Raw genomic sequence first — 19,254 nt, 5'->3', positions numbered from 1 at the left:
GTGTTTCTGATTGAATATACATATATATATATATATATATATATTAAAAACCTAGAGAATAAAAATACTTATAACTTATTTAACACCTGAGCACTAAAGTTGAAGTAGAAGTGAAGATTACTCAGAACGGCCTTGGGAGCCCTTAGATAGATGGGTGAAGTCAGACCAGTACACTCTGATCACTCAGAGAAGCTTTTATCTTTTTTCCCTTTATGGTTTACAATTACCATCACAATTCCAAAAGTAATGCTAGATGTTTAAAAGCAAAAGTCTTCAGTGAGATATCTGGGTTTTCCATCTTCGGTGGCTAAGATCACCCTGGAGTTTCTGTACCCCTGCCCCACGCTCTGAGGATATCAGCAGAGAAGCAGGTCACCGGGATAAAATTCAAGAGCGTCTCTGGATCTACCTCTGAAAGCTCCGCTCGCTTTAAATTACGGAAAGTCACTCCTTTTCTGTAATCTCTTCCTTCATGAAAACAAGCAGACTCGAAAAAGCTGCTCCATGATGGTTTGGACAATGATCTGTAGGTTGCGATTGAGGACGTGCTGAAGTTGCCAGTTTTCTAGAAAAACCCACCCCACTGGCTGGGGCATTGTTGGAAACTGTTCTGCTGCTCACACTTCCCTTAAAAGGCATTTGATTCCAGAAAGCTTGAGTTAGAGCACTGAGGAAGGATCACTCCTGCCCTGCACCTCAGATCAACTCCTCCACTGCCAGGGAGCTGCGGGCCAGAGCTGTGTGCCCTGGGAGGGATGCAGGGCTACAGGTGGGGCACCTCCCAGGGAGCTCTCAGAACAATGAGAGGTGCTGAGTCGGTTCACCTGGAGACAGCTCAGATGTTGCCATTCTAGTAAAAGCACCGAAAGCCGAAGACATCATTCTAACAACACGGAAGAGAAACACACAGCCGGACGAATAATAATCCTGACTGGAACTCCCAGCCCTTTCACTGTGCTCGATTTCAACCACAAGATGGCAGGCGCTGGCTCTCAGATCTCCAGCCTGGTGCAGGGGAGCATGCTCCCCGTCCACTCTGACAGTCTGACAGTCATCCTGTATACTTTTACGAAGCCGCTGAAAGCTAACCCGCTTGTTGAGATGGAAGATTCTGGATACAATCACCATCCAATTACAGAACTTGTAGAAAAACTTGGTTTTCTATTTGTTTTGGCTAGACACAAGAAATTATCCTAATTTCATTACTTACTGGGGTTGTCAGAAAAGTCATGATGCACGTTCGCACAGAAAAACAGAAAACTATGTCGTGACTTTTCCGACAACCCAGTATTTGTAGGGTTGAAACGAAAGTTCTAGAGTCTGAGGCAAAGGGTATGAGTTCTAGTCCTTGCTCTCCGAGATAGTCGACGCTACAAAACTGCCTTCCAGAGACTCAGTTTCCTCCTCCAATGATAAAATAGGTCTTGGATGAATTCTAGAATGCCTTCTAGAAACGAAGTCGTGACATGAAGCAGCGCATGGGGAAAGCAGACTTAAAAGAGGGAAGTGGCACAAGACGGGGTCCTGAAATGCTTCATTTGCACGCTGCCTCCTTGGGGAATGGCCTGTTCCACATGGCGAGCTTTCCAGATAATTGAATTTTAAATGCTGAAACTTGTTTTCCTTTTAACCTTCTATAATGGAAATCTTTCCAAAGTGTATTACACGCTTCTCTGGCTTCTTAAATAGCAAGCTGAGTGTAATGTAACCTTTCCTTAATGTCTCTAGGTCGTCTTCCCGACCACCTCTTGCTATATATACAGTCCTGCATGGAGTGTTGGGTGCCTTGGGGGCATATTCAGGTAGGGAGGACCCTCCTGCTAAATGGCCTCAGAGACTTTATTAGAAAGCTGTAATTGGCAATTCTTCCTCTTTGTGGTCCCTACCTACATCAGTACCTGCAGTCATTTCTCCAAGTAACACCTTCTAGCAGCCTCTTGACACTCTGTTTAAAATCTGCTAAAATCTAGAGTGAGCTCAAGGTTGCCATGGGTAACCAGAGTCTAAGCTTGTAACCATCCTAAATTTGATTTTACACACAATTTCAAAGCAGCGGGGATGGTACTGAAGGTTACTTCTGGTGAGGGCTGATATCCGGCCTGTCTTCTGGAGGTAATGCTGTTGTACCTGTTGGCCCATTGCCCTGATCCCTCACCTGACCCTTGCCAGTCCAGCCTCTTTCCTGGGACCACACAGACTTCTCCCTACTTTGGGAACTTGATGGTGTTGTTGGACCCTGCAGGCTCTGGGGCCCTGTTCCTGTATAATTACTTGGTACCCATGCCGTACTAGTTACTCAGTACTTGAATTATCACCCCAGTTCTGGGCCATAGCTTATGGTTCGTCTTTCCTGCCGAGTGAACTGGCAGAGTTTAAGGCTCTCTTTCTCTCAGATGCAAAGGCTTTTTCTCAGTTGTATGCTGTGCTCTGGGTTCAGGTCACCTGAGGCCCACTAGGTGGGGTGTTAAAGGTACCTTTGCCCGAACGTCTCCCAGGTGCCAGGTGCATATTCACCGCATCCGGTAAATCATCCTCTCTCATCCACTGAACAACCCTATCATGGAAACGGTTTCACCTACTGTGGGTGTGGTAACTTGTCCACAGTCACTCTGCCAATGTGGGGTTCTGGAAGCCAGTCTTTCTGCCTCTGAAGGCTGTGTTCTCTGTACCACGCTCTGCTCTAAAAATGTCCAAAGTTCACATTCTGAAAAGATACATTTTAAGTGACACACGGGCCCTTTAACTTTCCAGAAAAGTCTATTTGTTTTTGCTGTGTGGGTTTTGTTTGAACGAATTCCACATTTTCTTACCTATTTGGAACAATCTATCCTCAGGGAGCAGATCTGGTTTACTTATAGAAAGCTAGAAGAGGGAGTGACTGGGATTATGAAGTATTCCTTAGTAGGAACTAGTCAAAAAAACCTTCTCATTCTCTCTGCACCACCAAACAGAAGTAAATTAGAACATTACAGAAAACCCTGCCCTCCCCAGAGTGGGTGTGACAGAGTTCAGGAACAAACTCTTTCCTCTGGGTGCTACCAGCTCTGCAAGATGGGACGTGTGACATCAAGCACATCCAATGCTCCACCTCATCCCAGAAAGTGTGCTAGAAATTCACAGGGGGATGAAGCTGTCACCAGGCAAAAGAACAGGGATTTCCAGAGCTACTTAGAGAACCTAGAAGCAAACTACAGACCTCGAGAGTACCAGCCAGTTAGGAGGCAAGAATAGGGTCTGGCATTTTGGAGCAATCATGGTTTTAGAGTCCCAACTGGTCTGGGCTGCAGAAGGGCCATCAAACCCACGGCTAGGCATGTTCTGTTCTTTCTCCAGGGATGAACATTCCAAATTAACTGTAAACTAATTTTTGAATTAAGCAAACCATGACTTCATCTTCCACATTTTGCACCTACTCCTCTCACATATAACATACATGTGATTTTCAGAGTGTCCTCTTCCAAAAGCATCCATAGTGCCCTACAGTTTCCAGGTATGTCAGGGATGACACCAACTGAAAATTGATTTGCCATAAGGTGATGGGGTCAAAAGATCACCTGTATCAGTTTCCTGGTCAAGTAGCTTAAGCAACAGAAATGTCCTGTCTCACAGTCTTTGAGGCAAACCAAGGTGTCAGCAGGAGCATGCTCCCCAGAGGTGCTAGGGAAGGGTGTGTTCCAAGCATCTCCTAGTTTCTTGTAGCTCCTTGGCTTGGAGCAGCAGAACTTCAGTCTTCACATGATATTATCCCTGTGGTGTATAAGTGAGTGTGCCCACATTTTTCTCTTTCTCTATTTGTATTTAAATAATTATTTTTATTTAATTTTATTTACTATTATTATTTTTAAAATTCAACCAGAGAGAGATAGAGAAAGGGAAAGTGAGAAAGCAAGCTACCAGGTCCAGGACTTGAACCGCAGTCAGCCATGTGGGAGTCCAGTGCCTTAACCACCATGCCACCTGCTGGCCCCACACATTTGTCTCTCTCTATCTCTTTTTTTTGAGAGGTTTTTGCTATAGGGTACATGCACTTGCCAGAAAGACAGACAGAGGTAGAGAGACAGAAAGTGAGAAATAACCCCCCCAAGAGGGATGGCCACACCACAATCCCTTCTCCTCCATTCTCCTCTCAGGATCTTGGGCACGCATGCACACATGCCCGACATGAGTTTAAGCCACCAGGTCCAGGACTTGAACCACAATTGACTACATGGGAGTCCAGTGACATAGCCACTACACCAACTGCTGGTCCCACATTTGTCTCTTTTATAAAGACACTAGACCTAATGGATTAGGAGCCAACCCTGTTTTAGGATGACATCAACTAGGTATATCTGCCATGACTCTATGGTCTACAAAATTCATATTCTAAGGTCCTTGGGGTTAGGATTTCAATATATAAATGGGGGGCGAATATAATTCAATACATCATCATCTAAGTAAGTTTTGAATTCAAAATCAAACTCAAGAGAGAGAGAGTGGAAGAGATCGCCCAAACACAGTGCCTCATATCCTAATTGTATGCACCAGTGTAGCTGACTTATCACATGGGCAGGTGGGGAAAGTTGGCATGTGGACATAAGGACCCCTTAAATCTGTTGCTCACAGATGAGGGTGAAGAGATGATCATCAGCTAAAGAGGCTATGGCTGAGGAGCAGAGAGGTACAGCGAGATGAATCCAGAACCCTAATTCTTACTCACCATTTTTCTTTTTAAGGTTTTTTGCCATAGGGCAAGTGCGCTTGCTGGAAAGAGACAGAGAGACAGAAGGAAAGTGAGAAATCTCCCCCCAGAGAGGATGGCACACTGCAATTCCTCCTCCATTCTCCTCCTGAGATTTTGGGCATGCATGCATGAGCCCGGTGTGATTTCCAAGTTGCCAGTCTAAGACTTGAACTGCGGTTGGCCATGTGTGAATCCAGAGCCTTAACCATTGGCCAGCCCCCCTACTCACTATCCGTTAGGACAAAACCCATATACGTAGGTGAAAATACTTAGCGTTGAAGGAAATCATTAGTCAGTTACTGGTTTGGATCATGGTTCATCTCCCAAGGTTTCATGTTTTAGAATTTAGGTATAGTGGGCAGTGATTGGATGGCCCCCAGAAATTTATGTGTTGGGACTTGATTGTATTGTAAAAGGTCCTAAATGAAAACTTAATTCCATCATGGTGTCTCAGGATGAGGCCTTTGCGTGTCATAATGTCATTTAGGTTGGGCATCTATGAATGAGTCATGGAGTGTATATAATCAAAAGGGTTGAGACCCGAATCACAGAGAAAGCTACACAGCTATAGACCATGCTCCGCTCTGATAAAAGTTCTGCCTTCTGCCATTTGTGATGCTTCAAACTTTGCAGAATGGTGCATTATTAAACTTCTACTTCTTCATATTGGATATTGGAAAAGCCATGATGCATAGAAAGACAGAAAAAATAATGTCACAACTTTCCCGACAACCCAATAATTCACCCAGTGTTGGGTATTTCTGTTAGCAATGCAAAAATGGACTAAGGCAGTTGCAAAGAGTGAAAAGGAACATCTTGAGAACATTTAAAACACTTTACCTCCCTACTACTGAAATCTCAAATTGCTTCTAATCCCAAAGCTTTGGCTGGATGCATGTTTGCCAGAGAGATTCTATATTAAAATTGGGTTTCCTTTTATAAGAGGAGACAGAGGCTTCTGTTCTTCTTGTCAGTTTGGGTAGGTGGGAGGCTTATCGCATATTCTAATCATTTTCTTCCCCAGAATCTGTAATTATATTGAGAAGATTTATTTGTGAAGCTGTATACCATCCACAAAATTATGCACCAGATCACACAAGGACCAAAGTACAGCTCTGGGGCAGACACTGAAGGAATGTAGCATAGTGGTTAGGAGCATAGACTGTGGAACCACATTGACCTGGTTTCAAATACAGTTCTGCCACTTGCTTAGGTGACTTTGGGCAAGTAACATGCTACCAAGGTTTCTGCTTGAGAGAACTGTCCCTTATAGAGTGGCAGTAGGTATTAAGCTAGATTGTGGCAGCTTGAGAAATAGTACTTCTTATAAATATTGGTACTTCTCATAAATAAAAGAACCAGGGAGAAGATCTTGAAAAAGCAAGCTGGCCGGTCTCCTTTTCTTGTGTCTCGTTAATTTCTTGGTTGTTACGAGGCACCTGGGAGCCCAGAACTTCAGAATTCTTTGCCTCATTACTTGATCCAATTTCATGCTCTCATGAAGACCAAGTAGTTGTGCGTGTCATATAGCTCTTCATTGTCCATCTCACACACATAGCTACATGATTATAGAAGGGAAATTAAAAGTTGTGGTTGTTTACTACTAAAGAAGTTATATTTGGAAGATACACTTCTTCAGCTGCAGAAAGTTTCCAGAAGCCCATTGTTTGACTATATTTTCTTATTTCCTGCATTCTTTATGCTGTGGGATTTGAGGCCTTGATTCTGGAGAGACTGCTTCTCCCAGAGTTAGCTAGTTCCTAAGGAGAGTAAACAACTCCCTTGTGATTATTCCTTTGATATAGGAGCCAATCAATTGCTTTATCAAACTCTCACACACCAAGCCAATATTCTTCCTCCCCTAAATCACCCAAGGGTGATCTAACAACGAGGGACTAACCCCTATAGATAACCCCTGAGAGCCCATCAGAATTACCCAAACTGTCCAATCCTAAGCATACTTAGGGTATCTATCCTGCTTCATCCATTCCTTCCCATGAAAACCTAAAACTCTGGGCCATGCTTTTTCCTCCCGCCCTCCACTCTCTGACTAACCCTGGTGCTTCTCCACAAGGCCCCGTGTGGTGTGCTGTCCTGTTCTTAGATCTCTGTGACTATTAGCTTCTTCCTTCATGGTACTCATTGCTCCGTCCATGTATCTGATCATACCCAATCAAACAAATCCCAGGTGCATTGTTGAATATCTAGTTGTAACAATGATTGATCCCATAGACCTATTTATTCCCTGACCTTTTCTCCTATTCCCATTCCCTAAGCTCCTCAGTTTCAGCTATTTCTGGCTGTGGTTTGCTCTCTGGAGAGACTGCAGATTGAGTGAGAAAGTAGTCAGCCACACAGATTCTCCATGCCCACATGACCAACCCTGGACATTAAGGCTCAGGTGATCTTCCCTGATTAATAATACTCTGTATGTTTGTCACACATCATTCCTGGAAGAATTGGGCACTGTCTACACAGTTCCAGTGGGGAGGTGACTGTAAGCTTGCTCCTGATCTCTCCAGGACTCCACTCTGTGTCTTTTACCTTTGCTGATTTTAATCTGCATCCTTCCACTGTACTGACCCGTAACTGTAAATGTGGCAGCTCTTCTGAGTTCTGTGAGCCCTTCTAGTGAATCATTAAACCTAAAGGTGGTCTTGGGGACCCCTGGGAACTTTTTCTCTGATTCTCATGGGAAACAATAAAATAGCCAAATTAGAACTTCCTACAATGGTGAGAGAGATGAATTATAACCAAAACATTCAGTAAACATACAGATGAGATCTAAGTGGAGCTTCTGGGATGGGGCTTCTGCACTTTGAGTGTGGGAGCCTCCTGGTTGCTGTGACTAAGGTCAATTGGAACAGATAGATGGAGACACATCCAGGACCTAGCCTTCAGAGCTCTAATTGGAGGTCAGACGCTAGGTTGAATGGATTGGGGGGGTTTATTTGACTCAAGGTGAAATTTCTCATACTCTTACACTATTATTTTACATGTGGCTTCTTTACTTTCTATCCTGAGTTTCAGGGAAAAAGGAAATACTCTGAACCGAATACCTCTGAGAGAATGAAGTTAAAAAGCAACAATAAATATCATGAAATCAACTCAGTGTATTTTCCCTTAAGAGGAATACTTGCCACCAGCTTCTCACCAGCAGGACTCACAGCCCTCTGCATCTGCAGGCCCACACGCATCAGATACAGCAAACCAGAGGGGGCTGGTGTCCAACTCCCATGCCAGCAGGCCCTCCTCCACTCACCTGGCCCCGCTGACATCAACTCCAACCATCAGCTGCCCGTTCAGGGAGAGGATCTCATCCCGCAGTCGGACCTTGCCGCTCTTCTTTTTTTGCTCTTCCCCGCTGGGCTATTCTTCCTTAGTTCTGTCACCCAGATGCAGCCTACGTCCAGCACAGGGCCCTGGTGGGTTTTCCTCTTCTTGCCCCCTCTGCGCTTTTCACCATAGTCCCCAAAAACAGGGATGTTCCCAAAACTGAGGCCCACAGTCTCGGCATCCCCCAGCTCCTTGGTGAGGTACACAGTACAGATCTCCATTTCTGGGGGGCTGTGGTCAGGTGGGACTGTACTCTCATCCACAGCAAAGTTTAGCTGGATGTACTCCTGCAGCTTCTGGATGGCCGCCTGGCACAACCGCTGCTCTGGCCCGTCCCCACCCTCCTGGAGGCTGTTCTGCAGCCATTGGTAGAGGAGGGGCAGGTGCAGCACGGCATTGTCCTGGGTGATGGGCATGGTGCTCAGTCCCGGATGCCAACATCATGAGAGGTCCTGCTTCTGGGGGCCAGACCCCACGGGGTCCCGTGACCCTTGGGAACACTGGCTGTCATCAGCTTTGCCTGTGTTCATGTTCAGGCTGGCAGATGAGGCTAGGGACGCCTACTTGAGACTGGGCTGTTTGTCTTGGCAAGAGGAGGACAGGACCCAATTAGAACAACAGTGGAACAATGGCTGCGGAGTGCTCAACAAGAGGAGGAAGGAAGTGTCTGACAAGTCCTTGCTTGGTTCATTTCACAGCAGGGTCCATGCAAATGACACGCAAATGGGGTATTCCTCCAGTGGTGACAGCGTGTCCTCCCCTGGGCTCAGTCACACCTGGGTGAGGAGGAGGAAAAAAACAAAAATCCAGTCACAACAGTCAGTCTTCTGACACAGAACACATGGGCTCCTATATTACAGAGGGATTGTGTTTGCTTCTCAGACACCAAGCACAAGCCAGGAACCAAATACCCTTTTCCATTTCCTAGTGTGGCTCCCCCCACTTTGTACACACACACACACACACACACACACACACACACACACTCCTTTCCCTTAGACAGAAGCCTCTGACTTCCTCCTGGAAATTTCCTGATCAGCAGAGAAATGAGATGACTTTTGCCAAGACAATTCAATAGATATACCATCACACACATTTACTGATGAGGCTGTGTGACCAGCCTGTTGGAAGGCTGTAGAGGGTTCTGGACATATCTAAAAGCTAACAGTCCTAGGAAGTTAAAAATCTATGTTCATTTGCCTTGATAGGTGCCTTTGCACACACAGGAGGGTTCTCCATTCCATAGATAGGCCCTAATAATGCTGCCAAGAGAGAGTCTGGCTCTGGTTAGGACAGCTCTATTCCTGAGTTTAGCCAAGATTCCATTTTTATCATGTAGATTCAGAGGGATCATTCCTTTGCATCCTTTGGCTTTAAGTCTTAAGGGGTCCTCCTTTGGTAAACTGTTAAAACTGGCATATTTTTAAGTCAACCTAAAAGCCTCCTGAGAAATGTGAGAAGACGTGGCCCCTCCTTTGCTTTGCCCTTTAACACATTACTTAAGGTGGTGATGCTGCCCACCAGCCAGCCTGGCCGGGGCAGAAGGTGTGTCTCTCTGTAAGAGCTGGAGTCTTATCCCCTTGAATTTTTCATAGTACCTGGCAGAAGGTAGATCCCCAGTAAAAGAGTAATTAAATACCATTGCCAACTCGCCTCCTCCACCGAAGAAAATTTTTACCTCCATTCTTCATAAACAGAGAAAAATGACCCCTTTCATGCTCTTCTCTGGGCTTCATATTCTCTCAGAGAAAGTCGATATAAGTCATGCAGTCTATGGTGGAAAACATTCTCCAGCCCTCACAGGAAGTGATTTAACAAGGAATAATAATAAATAGGAGAGGTGTTAGAAGCTATGTCAATAATAAATGACCTTATTACTCAGTGACCAAAAAAGAAATTTCTAATATAGTGTGCTTTGAGTTTCTAAAGAACTTGAATGCCAGCTATTAATTGGTTCCAAATAAATCAGAAGCTTAGCAGATATCTTCTACCTCATCACTATGGCTATTAAGAAGAAATGAAAGATCAAAAATAAGATAATCCATATATGTACAAAGATTGAATGTCTCCTTTGGCCAAAATAACTAACACCTCTCACTGAAAAAATAACTTCACATGCGGATTTATTGAATCTTATGAATAACTGAAAACATTTTCCATCAGGCCTAACACCCTTTATGAGTCTCTGTTTCCTCATTTGTAAAATAAGAAAGTTAAGCTAAATGATCACTAAGAGCTCTTACACTCAGAGGAGAGGTCCCTAAAGACAGGGATCATGTCTTATTCAAAAGCATATCCCTTCCCAACCACAGCACCTATCACAGTGTAGATTTTCAACATGTCCAATTCTTTTCTTCTTTTTGTGTCAAAGAGCAAGTATGTGGACACGAGGAGGGGGAGGAAGTGACACTCAGTGGGGCTGGGTCATGTCACAAATCCTCCAACTCTCATATCCCATCGAGATCCTGGACACATGTACACACATGTTTACACCCACCAAGTTTTTAAAGCTCACTCATACCCTGGTTGGCCTCGTGGCATCTGCCTTTTTCTGCACAGCACGTAACTGTTACACTATAGGGCCTGTCCCTACCAAAAATGCTTACATGTCATTTAAATTAGAAATGTAATCGTCTGTGATTTGAGGTGTTAGTTCAGTTGGTTTCATACATACAAAAACAGAATGAATCTCTTTGTCAAGATGCAATTTAAATAAGTCTGACTGAGGAAAAATCAAACTTCAGGGTAGTAAAGAATTTTTTTTTTCCTAGGGTCAATTATTTATTGAACATGTATTTATTCCTTGGTGTCAAGTATTTATTGAACATCTATTAAGAACCAGGCTTTGAAACTGGCACCAAAAATATACTATCAATAAGACAAATTATTTGCCCTAAAAGAATTCATAGTCTAGTGGGAAACAGAATACATAAATTAACATAGTGCATAAGTCTACGACAGCTGCCTTCTTCTTCCTCCTTCTCCTCTTCCTTCTCTTCCTCCTCCTCCTCTTCTTCTTCTTCTTCTTAATTTGCTATAGGGTGCATGTGCTTACTAGAGAGAAAGACAGAGAGAGAGAGAGAGAGAGAGAGAAAGAGAGAGAGAGAGGGAGAACCCACCAGGGGGGTGACCACACTGCAATCTCTTCTCCTCCATTCTCTTCTCAGAATTTTGGGCACACACACACACACATCTGGTGTGTTTTTTCAAGCTGCCAAGTCTGGAACTCAAACTGCATTGTTAGCTATGTGGGATTCAGTTGCCTTAACCATCACATCACCTGGCTGGCCCTTTGACAACCCTCTTCACATAACTGACAGGGATTCCTGGCAGCCATATTCACATAGTGTAACTCCCCCATCCCCTGTTGATTGTCTATGGAGGGCATCTCATCCAAGCTGGGACAGAGTTCTTCCCTGAGTAGTAACTACTGGGACTCAGACGGAAAGGGTCCTAGTCTCCAGTATGTCGAAGGAACTATAACTTACGGACTAAAGCTTCTGGGTGGCAATATTCTATGTGCTGTGTGAATTGAGGAGCTAAGAAAGTAATCCTGCCAAGGTATAAAATCCAGTTGCAGTAGAGGGCAGAGCTGCAGGACTGGCGAGAGAGAATGCCCTGGCTTCTCCATAGCATTTCTATTCTTTGTTTCATCCACCCTATGCAGGACTGCATTGCTACCCTTCCTTTTGATCTGAAAGATTGTACTGATACTGACAAGAAACTACATTTACAATTCTTAATTTTTTAAAACAAGGGAAAAAAGTAAAGGAAACACAACTAAACAGAATGTCAGTGAAAACAGACTTTACCTTGAGTTGTTTTCTACTCCTTATAATTTGGAAATTGCTAATTAATGCATAGAGATAGGTCAGTGGCACTGATTGGCTCAGCTTGGATTAGTTGTCCATCTGTAGTCCAATCAGCGTGGGTGGGGGTTGGTGGGGAATGGCTCAAGATATCACATGGCTGTGAGAAGCCCACCCTTGGAGCCCTAAAATGTGGTAGAGGCTGGGAAGCAGTTTTCAGAAGAGGAAAAATGTTGCAAGTACAAAGCCACTCATAAAGACACTTGGTTTATCCTTAGGTGTTCATGGACTGCAAACCTTGAAATTCCATACCTATTACATAGTTGAGAACTTGCCAATATATTCTTCCCAGTGCTTTGTCTATCAACTTATGTTCCAGGTATTTTTCTATAAACAAGGGAAGCACAGGCATGTCCATCTACTTGCAATGATTTGAGACTAACTCAGGGCATACGGAAAGATAGATGATTTCATAATACTGTGAAAAGTATGACTTTTCTGCAACATCCAATGAAACAAAATGTGAAGTCAGAAATGGAGAACAGATATCTGTAAATACTGATATCACTTAATGGCTGACCTGTATGAAGGTCCTAAAGATCAAGCCATGTCAACAGTAAGCAGAATTTATGGACAGAAAGTTCTATTGTAACAGCCCCATCCAGTTTTTGTTCTTTTTTTTCTGTTTGTTTATTTCTTAAGGAAGAGAGACTGCCAGAGAGACTGCATCCCAACAGGATCTTGATGCTACAATCCACCCCAGCTCCCGCCAGGCTTAGCATGCCTGGCATGCTGAAGGAGACCTCCGGATGAGAACCCAGAGCCCTCCCACGTGGGTCAGCCTCACAGAGCATTGCATTTTACCGTCGCATCCACCATCCAGCGTCCATCTCCACCCTGGTCCATTTTCATCTATCGTGTGTAATTCTCCAATTGGACTCCCATCTTAAGCAAAGAGCCATGATAATTTTAATTAATTTTGAATAGCTTGAAGCTGACAGCCTTAGCATTCAAAATACATCTTTCTGCTACTGAGATAACTTATTGATATGGTTTTAGAATCTACCAACTTTCTTGGATTCTTTTTCAGCTAAGTCATTCATTCTCACTCAGTAGGGGTGACATGACTAATGAGGTAGGTGAAAATTGATTTTGAGGGGCAAAAAAATGATAGACATAATGGTTACCAAACCCTCTATCAAACAAGATATTATTCCTTAGTATTTAATATCTTCTGGTAAAGAAAAGTTCAATTCAATTAAATTTTTTTCCAGGTAGGGGTATGGGAACAATAATCAAAAAGGCGGAGCTGTTCCAGCCACCATTGTACATACTGGTTGATGTTGCTAATTGGCAGGCTGAGGCCACATGGGAAGTCCAGGTTTGATTCCTGAACCACTCTAAAAAGTTGAGTGTGGAGGCACACACCTGTGATCCCAGTTACTCAGAAGGCTGAGGCAGAAGGATCATGACACAGTGAGATTCTGCCTAAAAATATAAATGAAGGGGGCTGGCAGATGGCTTAGAGGTTACATTGCTGGACTCCCAGATGGTTGACCATGGTTTGAGTCCTAGACCTGCTGGGGTGAAAATCACATCAGGTATGTGTGTGTGCATGTCCAAAATCTCGGGAAGAGGATGGAGAAGGGATTGTGGAATAGACATCCCCCTGGAGGATGCTGTCTCATTTTTCCCTCTCATTGACTCTCTCTCTCTCTCTGGCAAGCGCATATGCTTTAAGGCAAAAACTTCTAAAGAATACACACACGCACACACGCACACACACACATATGTGTGTGTGTGTGTGTGTGTGTGTGTGTGTATAAAAATGAAAGGTTGAGATTCACTGAACTAAGTGAAACTAATCATCTGCCAAAGCCTAGAGTGATCCAAAATTCAGAGACTAAGTCTCTGACTTGGCAGGGGGTATGAAGGGTCTGCTGGTTTATCTAGGCCTTGCCTCAAAACCAGACTCACATGGGCCATCTCCCCCTTCTAACTGTCATAGATCCTGAAAGTCCTCTTGTTTTGAATTGTGCTGAGCTTCAAGTTTCAACCTTCATCTAATCTTCCTATACTCTGGTCTGGATTCTTCTTCTGGCTTTTCAATATTCACATTTTAAAAGGAAATATCAAAGTAAATCTGCTATTGACTTAGTCAACAAATGTTCATTAAACACCTATCCAGAACAAAACACTGTCCCTACAAAGCCTTAGGCAGCCTGTATTCTGATGATGGAGAATTAGAAAACAAACATAAGCCACTATAGTATCAGATGGTGAGCAGTACTAAGAAGATAACTACAGCAGTTTAGAGGATAGTGAGAGATGGTGGAATGGGGTAATTAGGAAAGGCCCCCCGAGAAAGCTATGTTTGAGGTGACCTGAATGAAGTGACACAATGAGCTGAAAGAATATCTACTTTTCAATTTAAAAAATATTTATTTATTTTATTTGTTATTATCATTATTATTATTATTATTTTTACATTTGACCAGAGAGAAACAGAGAGGAAGGAAAAGTGAGAAAGCAAGCCACTAGGTCTGGGACTTGAATCATGGTCGGCCATGTGGGAGTCCAGAGATCTAACTACCATGCCACATGCCAGCCTCCAAGCTGAAAGTTGTTCTAGGCTGAGGGAATGACAAATATAAAGACTCCGAGGTGAGAGCTTGCCTGGTCGGCCAAGGATGAAAGGGGACAGGTGTGGCTAAAGAAGAAGGAAGGAGGGAGAAATGCTGCACCGTGCAGGGAGTTTCCTCATTGTCTCCTTCTCCCCTCCAAGCCTCACCACCATCTTGTAAACAAGGACATCGGGCTCCCTTTTACCAACCTGGCTAGTGGCTAAGGTTTTCTGAGCATAACTGTATGTTATGCTGACTGTTCTAAATAAGCACTTTCCATGGATTATCTTATTAAATTGTCAAAACAATACTTCAAAAAGATATTTTCATCTTCTGAGCATGCTTTGATAAGCTCAGATAAGTATTAATAATATAGAATCACAGAAGATAATTCATTTGTCCAAGGGCTCACAATAAATAACAGACCCAGGATTAGAACTCAGGCCAATTGGACTTACCCTTACATCAGCCTGCTGCCTGCTCACTTCTAACCCTCCTAGTACCAGTTTACCTAGGCTGATGCCCAGCCTGGTGATCCCAGCTCCACGGCCACCAATGGGCCTCATATGACAAACACTAACTGTGTAAGGAGCTGATAACAATTCTTCCTTTATTTTGTTGGGAGTGGCAATGTATTCATTTAGAATGAAACCTCTCCTGCAGCTACAGATAGCTGTACAAGGTGATTGTGGCCAATGAGATGAAAGTGAAAATTATTGGGTAGGGATTTATACCAAGAGCCCTTAAGAGAAATACAGCAATGAGGAAAATTAATAATAACTCCCCCATATTGTTTAAGTCACTTTTATCTGAGTTTTTCCAAATCTGGCCAATTAGCTAAATTAAAGTCTGAACTAATACAGAATTTGCTACCTAGAAGTGGGAGAACTAAAAGTAGCAGAACTGGAAACATGGAGTTGGATAAACAAGAGAGGTAGGGAAGCAGATATTATGGGCTTAAATGTTGCAGACTGGAAAGTGGTGACCCTAGTAATGTAATATGCAATATTTGGTCAAACTGCCAACTGCTGTACCTTGGAAAGTCATTTATGTTCTGGCTGAGGTTGTGGAGTTAGGGAAAATGGTAGGAACATTCTGGGTATTGTTAGATGCTTTGTCACTCTCAGCAAAGCCTATATCTCCTCAAGTCAGCAGTCAGTCAGAGATGGAGAGAAATGTCACTTTGCTAAGAAGGTACTCTTGACACTCACTCTACAATCACAGTTGCCTGAGAAGCCTGCATAATGGACCCTTAGGGTTGGGGAAAAAAATAGCTTTATCAGGAGATGAGAAGTGCCCACCAGTCAGACATTGCGAGTCTGTGGGCAAAAATGCAATTGCCACTGGAGACCATTGTTTGAACCGTCCCCAACAGCCTTCCCTGAGTAGCATATGTTGAGTTAAAGGGTAGAGAGATGATCACAGCTTATAAATTAGAAAGAAAAGGACACAAATCATCAGGAATTGACCAGGAACACAAGGATTAGACTAGATGTCTATTAAGTTTATGAGGGAATTGTATTGCAAAAAAAGACCCCAAATTGGTTTTCTAAGTCTGGAGTGATTAAATCTTGCAACTCCTCCTCTCTTTACCTGTCTTTCTCCTTTTGATTCATATCAATAAAAAGGCTTGGAACTGTGTTTAAGCCTCAGAAGGCGTGTCCTCCCCATGTCACAGAAGGGGTCACAGAGGATAATGAGTGAGGAATTACCTTGCAGGTAAAGGCAAGGGCCATGGAGCTTTTGATTTATATTAATAAAAAGGCTTGGAACTGTGTTTAAGTCTCAGAAGGCGTGTCCTCCCCATGTCAACCAAAGAAGGGGTCACAGAGGATAATGAGTGAGGAATTACCTTGCAGGTAAAGGCAAGGGCCATGGAGGGCAATCAATAAGGAATTCCTTCCATCAGAGAAAGGTGCTGCCACCCTGGCCAAAGTGTAGGCTCTTGCTATTCTTTCCCAGGGCCATTTGATCATTGCCATAGTTAGTGACTGTTGTGTTTTCCATCCTTCCTTTTATAAGTGGAAGTTTTAATTGTAGTTTTTCTACACCCTCCCCAATATTATGTGTTAGATGTATTGGGGCTTGGTTGCTATGAATCCTATCTAGAACCCAGGGAGAGGACCACGCACCACCCAGAGATTGGGGTTCTAATCTGGATATACTAACTGAATGAGGCTTGGGTGTCATCTCCTTTGGGAATGAGATGTCTATCCCATGAATGGAAAGAAGGGTATGTTTAAGCAGCCAAGGAAGGAAATACTAGAGAATACTACAATAGTTTGTGCACATTAGCCTTTCTCTCTTTTTCATTACTAACAGAAAACCACCTGTGTTTGGGGAATAAGAACCAAACCAAAAAGCTATGTTTCTTAGTGGCCCTTCAGAGAGGGAAGAACATTAGATACAGTCCAGGCATGTGAAGTTGTTTGGCGAGGTGTTCAGAAATACTCCTTTCATGTGGGGCTCCTTCTTTTTCTTGCTTAAAATGCCTGTGTGTATTTAGTAACTATCTCGTGACCAACCATAAGGCAAAGGCCTCACATCCTTGCACAGATTTACCAGCTTCAGATAGTCTCCCTTTAGGCTTCTTATTACACAAGAGAAAAGCAATCCCCTGGCCTTAGTTAAGCCCTGTCAGACATCCTATTATAGCTGACTAGCATCCCTAATGAATACATTGCTTTAATTCATGCATGACCCTCAGATTCAAAGCCCAGAATATAATCCTGAGTCTTTCAACTTCGGTCCAGTTACTTTGTCAATTAGTAGTTATTACTAAGTTTTTGTCTTGATTTGGGGGCATCAAAACAAACAAACAAACAAATCCAAGGCATGTTTCTGCCCCTGAAAGAGCTAAAAACACAGATGAATTCATCCAAGAGTTTATTAGCACCATTGTGCCACCACAAATGTTTCAGGTACACCCAAAACTGATGGAGAAACATTGTGAACTATAGGGAGCAGCCCAAACTGAGCAAACATGGGGACTTTTAAGCACATGCAGAAATGACCTTTTGTGAGCTGTCATTTGCAGGACGATGAAAGCAATGAACATATAAATGTGCTAGCTGTGTGCTGTAATCGATACTGCAGAGCAGTGTTGGGTTAAAGGAAATTGCATGTCTTTATCAGAATTGGTCCCAAAGGATCATAAAAACTATATGGCACCAGTTGTTTTCACATTTTCAGCTGATTAACATCTGAAAACACCTGGCTCTGCATTCCATGTTCTCTTCCCCCATTTTCTGTCCTATAAAATAATAAACCTGAGACCAGTTTGGCATCACTGTTATCTTCATCAGAGAAGGTGGGCCCACCTGATCTTCGTTTTTCTTAATTGTATGTCTTTGTGTGTTTATTTCTAATCCACAACCCCCCAACTCAGAAAAATGTATTCTGCTGAGCAAGTCCCGCAAAGTGGTGCCCAATGTAGGGCCTGAGCACAGAGGAACTACAAAGATTCAGGCGAGTGGACACTCCTTGAAGCCAGCTGAAAATAATTGAGTAAGGTAAGAAACCAATAGAGTAAAATTAAAAATATAATATGGTTAAAAAAGAGAGATAACAGAGTAAAAGAAGGAGATAACAGAGTAGAAGGATATAACACAATAAAATAAAGAGATAATAGAGCAAGAAAAAGTGGATTCAATTATTGTTGGGTGTAAAACATGGGGATATAATTGTCTAAAGACAGAGATATGTATGTGTATATGTTGTCTTATATGTTAAAAGCTAGGGGTGATAAAGTTAGTATCAGTTACATTGGTTCCTGAATTTTATGCAAAAAAAAACATGCCCTTGGTTCCCAGAACAAAAAACAGTTTATGAAAAGACCTGAGACAAAGTCAGAAAACAAATCAAGAAACAATACACAACTGAGGGTGCTAACAGGATTCCAACATCAAACATAAACTATTGTGACTCCCTTAAGAAGGCTTATGTTAGAAGAGAGAGGGACTGGCTAACATTTTATCTATCTATTATAAATGGCTGATTCTAGGCTTCTGGTAAGGCTGTGCTTATGAAGCAGGAGATGAAGTTGATCTAGCCTTTATTTCATGCAACAAGGGTTGATTGTACCAGGCACAGAGCTAGGCTAGGAAAGAAAAGATGAAGAGCCCTGTGAAGGCTATGGTCCACTGGAAAAGGAGAACCTAAAATAAACAACAAAAATAGAATGAGCTAAGGGTAAAGAGTGGGTATATGGCACATGATGGATTCTGGGAAGTGGAGCTTCCTAAGTTCTATGCTGGGTTTATGCTACTCCTTAGGGGATGAGAGAGGCATTCCCATGTAAATTATGAAAGGTGAAAACCTAGAAGGGACCTCAGAGATGACCTCAGCCAGCCTTCAATTTTATCATAAGAGAAATGCTCAAGACAGGCCCAAGATTCTTTAGTTTCTGGATCTGATGACCCTTGAAGAACAGGAAAACTATAAAATAAATGAAACGTTAAAAAAAGCAACCTAACAACTATTTCAAGATTCTAATACTCAAAGATTTATATATATGGACTATTTTCTGAAACAAGAAAAATGGGCTTGCGTAGAAATGTCAAGTTTTAGGGACCAGCAGATGGTGTAACGGTTATGTTGTTGGACCTCAACAGTGGTTCAAGTTCTAGACCCAGCAACTTAAAACTCAGGCCAGGTGCAAGTGTGTGCATGCCCAAAATACTGAGAGGAGAGTGGAGGAGAAGGGACTGAGGTGTGGTCATCCCTTCTGGAGGGTGATTTCTTGCTTTCTGTCTCTTTGTCC

At 43.0% G+C, this 19,254-nt stretch overlaps 1 protein-coding gene across 1 annotated transcript in view; it reads right to left on the bottom strand.

Moving 5' to 3' along the window:
• The window catches only part of PDZD2 (PDZ domain containing 2), a 411,484-nt gene that overhangs the window by 287,363 nt on the left and 104,867 nt on the right, over nt 1–19,254 (bottom strand). Inside the window, 2 exon segments of the mRNA XM_027771873.1 lie at nt 7,986–8,080; nt 8,083–8,835. Of these exon segments, the coding sequence (XP_027627674.1) occupies nt 7,986–8,080; nt 8,083–8,475 (488 nt within the window). The 5' untranslated portion in view covers nt 8,476–8,835.

This window comes from Tupaia chinensis, unplaced genomic scaffold, assembly GCF_000334495.1.
Source record: "Tupaia chinensis unplaced genomic scaffold, TupChi_1.0 Scaffold000237_1, whole genome shotgun sequence".
NCBI classification, from domain to species: Eukaryota; Metazoa; Chordata; class Mammalia; order Scandentia; family Tupaiidae; genus Tupaia; species Tupaia belangeri.
The sequence above is the reverse complement of the archived record's forward strand: the minus strand, read 5'-3'. Positions and strand labels throughout refer to the sequence as shown.